This window comes from Chelonoidis abingdonii, chromosome 16 (genome assembly GCF_003597395.2).
Source record: "Chelonoidis abingdonii isolate Lonesome George chromosome 16, CheloAbing_2.0, whole genome shotgun sequence".
Lineage (NCBI taxonomy): Eukaryota > Metazoa > Chordata > Testudines > Testudinidae > Chelonoidis > Chelonoidis abingdonii.
In genome coordinates, this window is record NC_133784.1 from 5,803,202 (window position 1) to 5,809,718 (window position 6,517).

The 6,517-nt window shown below is 66.3% G+C and overlaps 1 protein-coding gene across 1 annotated transcript in view; it reads right to left on the minus strand.

Annotated features, from left to right (window-relative positions):
* Positions 1–436: 436 nt before the first annotated feature.
* Positions 437–6,517, minus strand: part of LOC116823475 (prominin-1-A-like) — a 38,172-nt gene continuing 32,091 nt past the window's right edge. Inside the window, exons 19-24 of the mRNA XM_032778042.2 lie at positions 6,033–6,113; positions 5,546–5,614; positions 4,914–5,003; positions 4,200–4,312; positions 2,067–2,090; positions 437–1,448 (exon numbers count right to left, since the gene is read on the minus strand). Coding sequence (XP_032633933.1) covers positions 1,397–1,448; positions 2,067–2,090; positions 4,200–4,312; positions 4,914–5,003; positions 5,546–5,614; positions 6,033–6,113 — 429 coding nt within the window. The 3' untranslated portion in view covers positions 437–1,396. The remainder of the gene's footprint in view (positions 1,449–2,066; positions 2,091–4,199; positions 4,313–4,913; positions 5,004–5,545; positions 5,615–6,032; positions 6,114–6,517) is intronic.

Genomic DNA, 6,517 nt, shown 5'->3' on the forward strand with positions numbered 1-6,517 from the left:
CCCCAGCTAGGTCGGGCCCAGTCCCGTGAGCCCATGCAGGGCATTGCCTGCTGGGCTACACGGATTCCTCACCCCCACCCCATAGTTCTGAAACCGGGGATGACCCCTGACACAGCATCCCCTGCAGCTCGGACGGGGCTAGCTGGCTTTCCTTTGGCAACCCCCCGCCCCCGGGAATTCAGGTCTGGGGCAGGAAGGGCTCACCCGTTACAACAATAGCCCCTTACCGGGGAGGGCCCTACCCGTGAGCGGGGGCTGGGGTAGATTGGCTCAGCAGCATGGACTGGGGTGTCCTCTGTAATGTAAGGGGGGGGCCTCAGGGGCCCCCCAGACCCCTCCCTCATTCCTCCCGCCAGCCCTTGGGCCCACACGGCTCCAGGGACCCCCTTTGCCAGGCTCTCTCCGTTCGGCCATTGGGAAGTACCGGGCGTCTGTCTGCAGCACACACACTTTATTGGTTCGACAGCACGTCACCGTGTCAGCCAGCGACTCCCCTTGGTATAAAAATAAATAATCAGCGTCTGCACAGCGTGGCCGACCAGGGCATGGGCACAGAGCCAGGGGCTCCTTTCACGGGCAGGCAGGAGGGTGCAGGGCCACCCCCTAATCGCAGGGCACCCGGCCCGGGGCGAGCTCTGCTCCCCAGCCACAGAGCAGGGCACCCCAGAGCACGGGGGGGCTGCTAATATCAGTGCCAGCGATTGCTGCCAGGATGTTCTGCACTTGCCCCCAGTGGCCCTGCTTTGAGCCGGCACCCACCCCAGCCCACTGTGCTCTGGGGGCTAGACTGGGAGGGGAATGGGGCACTGAGGCCCTCTTGTCTGGGACACGGGTGCTTGGGGACACAGACAGGCGCCCACCTCACATAGGACACCTCAGGCACATGGCTGCACACGCAGGGCCTCTCTGGCATGGGGCTGCTTCGAGCTTGGGTGCCCCGTTCCCTCCACCCCGTGGCCAGCCACCTGCCCTGGCCCAGCCCCTCAGTGCTGCTCCATCGCAACGAGGCGTGCCCCTATAGTGGGATTCCCAGCCTTTATGTTAGACCCCCAGCGAACCCCCATGGTGATTGTAGGGGGAGGGGCTGCTGGGTTCTTCCCCCCTTCTCTCCCAGCCGATCGGCTCTGGGTTTGCGGTGCAGTGCAGGGGCTATGTACCACGACATAGCCATGGGGGCGGGAAGCAGGATGGCTCTCACTCAGGCAAGTCTTGTGATTGGCTGAACAAATGAGGGGGAAGGTGGGGCTTGGTGGAGCCAGCACAGCAGATTGGCTGGTTCAGCCCCTGGAGTCCAGGCATCCAATCAGATCAGTGGGTGGCCGCCCCATGATCCCTTCAGCAGCAGCCACGCGGGGGCTCGAGGCCGGGGCCGGTTTGGGTGCAGGTGGGGCGCCTGCTACTTCCTCATCTCCACCCGGGGGATTTTAAACTGCGTTGCAGATGGAGACCTGTAAAACCAAGCAGAGGGGGTGGATCACCCCAGCGCCCAGGGCAAAGCTCCCCTCAAAGCAGAGGGGCCAAGGCAGGACGTCCCTAGCGCTGGGGCTAGGCACAGGCTGGGCCCCGGGCGAAGGCTGAGACAGGCCCCACAGGCTGCAATGCCCAGGGACGTTGCCTGAGATTCCTCACCAGGGCCAGGCAGAGCATGGCCTCTCTGCCCACCCCGACGTGCTGGGCCCTGCCGCGCGGGAGCTGGGACGGTGCCCATGCAGCACCTGCAGCCATGCCCCTTGGTGCAGCCTCCTTGGTGAACGGTGCCCATGAACCTCGGGGGCGCCTGGGGCCTTCAGGTGCACAGGTCTCGGGGGCCCCCTGTCCCCCACACGCTGGGACCAGCCCAGCACCCCCACAAGCCCCCTGCTTCCTGTTGCAAGGGGCTCCAACACCTGCCCGTCGGCCCCGCCACACCCCAGGGCGCCCCTCTGAGATATTCATCAGCATCCTTGCTCTCAGCCCCTCGAGGCCCCCGATCTCAGCCCCTCGAGTCCCCCGCTGCTCAGCCCTCACCCCCTGGCAGCGCCACCCTCACCCCCGGCCATGCAGAGGGAGCCAGTGCAGGTACTTACATCTCCAGGGCTTCCCCGTTGCTCCTAGCGGGAGAGAGGAAGGCTGTCAGTGGGGATGGACGCACTCCCCACCTCCCGCCCCACAGCACTGGCAGCTGGTCAGCACAAGGCAGGGCCCCGCCGACCGGGCCTCGGCCTGGGGCACGTACCCCCCAGCTCTCAGGGAGGGTGGGCTGGGCTGGAGGGACCCAGCTGGACAGCTCCGGGCCGGAAGGGGAAGGGCCTGGCCTCTCCTGCGCAACCTGGGCCCCAGCATCAGCCCCCACACAGCACCTGGGCCAGCACCAGCCCCTGCCAGCCCCACTGGGGCAGCGAGGGCTGCCAAGGGCCAGTCACAGCTGGTGCCCTCACAGGGGCCTCGAGGGGAGGGGAGGGGAGACCGGCCCTAGGAATCCCTGGGGTGGCCCGGCCCCGCCGGCTCCTCACCCCAGACCTGAGCCGTCGGTGTTGGGCTGTTCTGGGCCGTGGCCAGCCGAGGGGTTCTGGTTCTCCCGCCTCGGGCCAGCCCAATACCACATCCCCGTCTGGCTCAGATATGGGGGAAGGAACTCCAGGAGGAAGTGAACCCAGCAAGGTCCCCCCGCCACGTCTCCAGGGGCTGACTCAGGCCAGGTTCCCCCGATTCCAGGGACCCGTGAGCAGGTGCAGGGGCTGGCGGAGGCCAGAGAGCCCTGCCTAGAGAGCGCAAAGGGGCAGGGCACCAGTGGGACCACGGGCAGCCCCACATACAGCCACAGCTGCCCGGGGACTGGACGTGCAGGCGCTCGGAGGAAACCCTGGGCAGGGCTGGCCCCACTCCGTGCCTGCGGGAGGAAGGGTTGGTTCTGTGGCCCCGCTGTGTTGCAGGCCATGGGCAGAAGCCCATGAATCTGCCACTTGCACAGCAGCCACGTTTCCTCCCTCACCCCTTTCCCAGGTGCAGCGGTGAGGCTAGATGGGGGGCCCACGAGCCCTGTGCTGCTGGGGTCACGTGGGAGGGGACCAGCCCGTGGCACGGGGGGGCCAGGGTGAATTCACAGACAGCTCCAAGGCACAGTGTGGGGCTGGGCGCAGGCAGGAGTCAGCCGGGGCGGGGGGGGCGTGAGAGGGGTTGGGGCAGGGGCCATGGCAGGGGCCATGAAGGGGTTTGAGGGGGGGGTAGGCCATGGCAGCGGTGTGAGGGGATTAGGGCGGTGGCTCGGCCGTAGCGAGGGGTTGGCCATGGTGAGGGCACAGCTGTGGCAGGGGTCGGCCGTGGCAGGGCTGTGAGGGATTAGGGCGGGGGGTCGGCCCTAGGGTTTGTGTGAGGGGTTAGGGTGGTGGCTCAGCCGTGGCGGGGTCTTGGCTGTGGGGGGGAGTAAGAGGGGTTGGGCGGGGGGGTCGGCCATGGCAGGGCCTCAGCCATGGCTGGGTAAGAGGGCGTTAGGGCAGGGGCTCAGCTGTGGCGAGGGGGTCGGCCATGGTGAGGGCATGAGGGGGTTAGGGTGGGGGCTCGGCCGTGGCGGGGGCGTCGTCCGTGGTAGGGGTGTGAGGAGGTTAGGGCAGGAGGTCAGCCGTGGGGAGGGGTTGGCCATAGGGGAGGCATAAGGGGGTTAGGGCAGGGGGGGTCGACCGTGGTGGGGGCATGAGGAGGTTAGGGCAGGAGGTCGGCCGTGGGGAGGGGTTGGCCATAGGGGAGGCNTAAAAATCTGTATCTGACCTATGAAGCTCAGACTTACATCTCCCTGATATGTACATGACATCTGCCATCTCATCTGTGAGAGACCAAGTCACGACAAATAATGAGATAGAGCAAGAGAACACTTAATATCAGCTCACATACACATAAAAGCAGCACGATTTTTTTGCTAAAGGTAGTTGTGCAGGAGAACTAGTTGGCAATGGTCAGGTAGAAGGGCAGTTGTGCAGGAGGTCGGACTCCTGGTAGTTGTGCAGGAGGTCGGACTCGATCAAAATTGGACCTTCTTGGGCACATCATAGTCTCGTCTCCTGAGGGCTGTGATACTTTGGTCTCCTTTTGGTTCTTGGATTTAGTGTGTGGCCGTGGGGGTGGCGTAAGGGGAGTTAGGGCAGGGGGTGCGCCTTGGCGGGGGCTTGGCTGTGGTGGGGGGGGTCGACGTGCTCACACGCCCCGGAGTGCAGGAGGCTCCTTACTCGTAGATGTCCGCGATCTTCATGCGCCGGTAGAACTTGGCGAGTCGCACGGCCAGGATGAGGCCGGGGAGCAGGAACATCGTGCACCAGCCCAGGCTGAACCAGAAGCCGTTCTGGCAGGGGAGAGAGACCCCCAGCCATCAGCGCCCACCCAGCAGCCCCCTCCTGGGCTGGACCTCCCCTCCTCAGCTTGGGGCTGGAGCCGTGGGGCTGGGCTGGCTCATGAGCACAGCATGGGGGAGAGGATGGGACCTGCCTCATCCAGCCAGCAGGGTGAGTCAGTGAACAGCTGTGCCTCCTGCACGCAGGGTCGGAGAGCCTGGCACCAGAGCGGCTGCTCTCACCCCCAGGGATGGGCAGGAGAAAGGGGCAGCAGGGCGCGTGAGCACTGAACCCCTCCCAAATCGACAGCCAGGGCCTGGTGCCCAGCTCCCACGGGGGCGGCAGGGCCTGGCCGTGCTGCTGGAGTCAGGGGGCCATTCAGGGCCCCCCAGGGCCCAGACCCAGCAAATCCTGTGGGACTTTCCTTACCCAGCCAGGCCCAGCAGCATCAGGGAGCTGGGAGTTTCACCCCAGGGCACGTCGGGAACGCAAAGCCCCTGTGTAACTCCCCCAGTTCCCTCCGGCTCCCCAGTGCCACACACCCCACACAGCACCCTCTGCCCAGCTCCCACAAAACCGTTGCCCCCCAGCACCACCCCCCAACCCCCTCACCAGGGAATCCACCACGTAACTGCAGGCGACGGTCACAGCCACATCCACTGTCTTAGCCACAGGCCCGCAGAGCCCCACCTCTCCCGTCAGCTGGGGACAGAACCAGACAAGGACGCGGCCCGTCAGCACCATGTCAGGCATGGGCCCACCCACCTCATGCCCCTGCCCTTCCCAACCCGCCACCACGGGCAGGGATCCCCCAGAGCCCCCCCATCACTCCCCCACCCCCCAGGCAAGAGGAGAGCTGCCCTGGAATGAGGAAGGGAAGTGCCAGCAGCCTGGGTCTGCCCAGCTGGAGAGGGAACCCCCGGTGGCCACAACTCGCTGTGTGCCCAGGGCAAGGCCCTGCCTCTCTCAGTGCCTCAGTTTCCCAAACAGCGCTGATAACTGCAGCCCACCCTGCCCCCAGGGCACCGGGAGGCTCAGCTCGTTAGCGTCCCTAAGATGCTTCAGTGGAGTCTGTGGCAGCCTGCAGTGCCAGGCGTCGGGGGCAGCGTGAGAGCACACAAGGGCTTCGGGGTGCACGAGGACACACAGACAGTGAGGCTGGGCAGGGCCCTGGCAGTGCCCATCTCTCCCCTGTGCCCGGGGGCAGGAGAGTGCCCCACCCCCGCAGTCGGGGTGCCACTCACCGTGCTCTTCGCCCAGTCGATGTAGGACTTGAAGTATCCCAGCAGCGTGTTCAGAAAGACCCGGCTCTCCTGGGGGAGGGGGACAGGGATGAGGTGCTGCACCCAGGGCCCTCAGTGGGGAGCCTGGGCTCAGGGATCCCCCCAGGGATTGGGGCTGAGGCGGAATGAGAGTATTAAAAGTTCAGACCAGCTCGTGCTCCCGGTGGCTGGGGGGGTGGGGGCGGTGGAACCCCCCAGTGGGCTCAGGTCTCTGCTGGGACAGGGGACGGCTCTGTGCTGTGACCCCACACATCCCCACCCCAGGGGGTCAGAACCCTCCCAGTGCCCTGCCCCCAAGCTGGGGGGTGCAGGGAGCCCCACGGCAGAGGCAGGGCTTTTCCTCCCAGTCCTGTGTCCGGCTGCACAGCCCTGGGAGAGGGGAGGGCCCCCGAAGCCGTGGGGTGTTCGTCCGAGGCTCCCCTCCCCGGAAGAGCCGTGAGGGGCTCACGTTGCTGATGATCTGTGCAATCCTGGTGTCTAGGAAGGTCTGAGCATCCTCGATCTGCTGCAGCGTGTCATTGATCTGCGCCTGGGGGGCAAGGAACAGGATGGGACCCCGCACTCGGCCAGGCCTGGGCTGGGCCCCTGTGCAGAACAGGGAGCCCCCGGCAGCCCCTCACCCACAGTCCCCTGGCAAGCGGAGTCTCCCCCGGGCATCCTGCCCCCACATGGCCACAAGGTGGCAGCTTCTCAGCAGCGTCGGGCTGGGTCCCCAGAGTCGGCTCAGGACACCTGGCGCTCAGAGCCCTTTGCACAGTGCTGGGGCAAAGCACAGACACTGCTGCCCCCGCCAGCCCTGCCAGTGCCCCTTGCTCCTGACCCACAGCCCCTGCCAGCCTGGCCCTGGGCTCCCCCAGCTCTGCCGGTGCCCCTCACTCCCAACCCACAGCCCCTGCCAGCCTGGCCCTGGGCTCCCCCAGCTCTGCCGGTGCC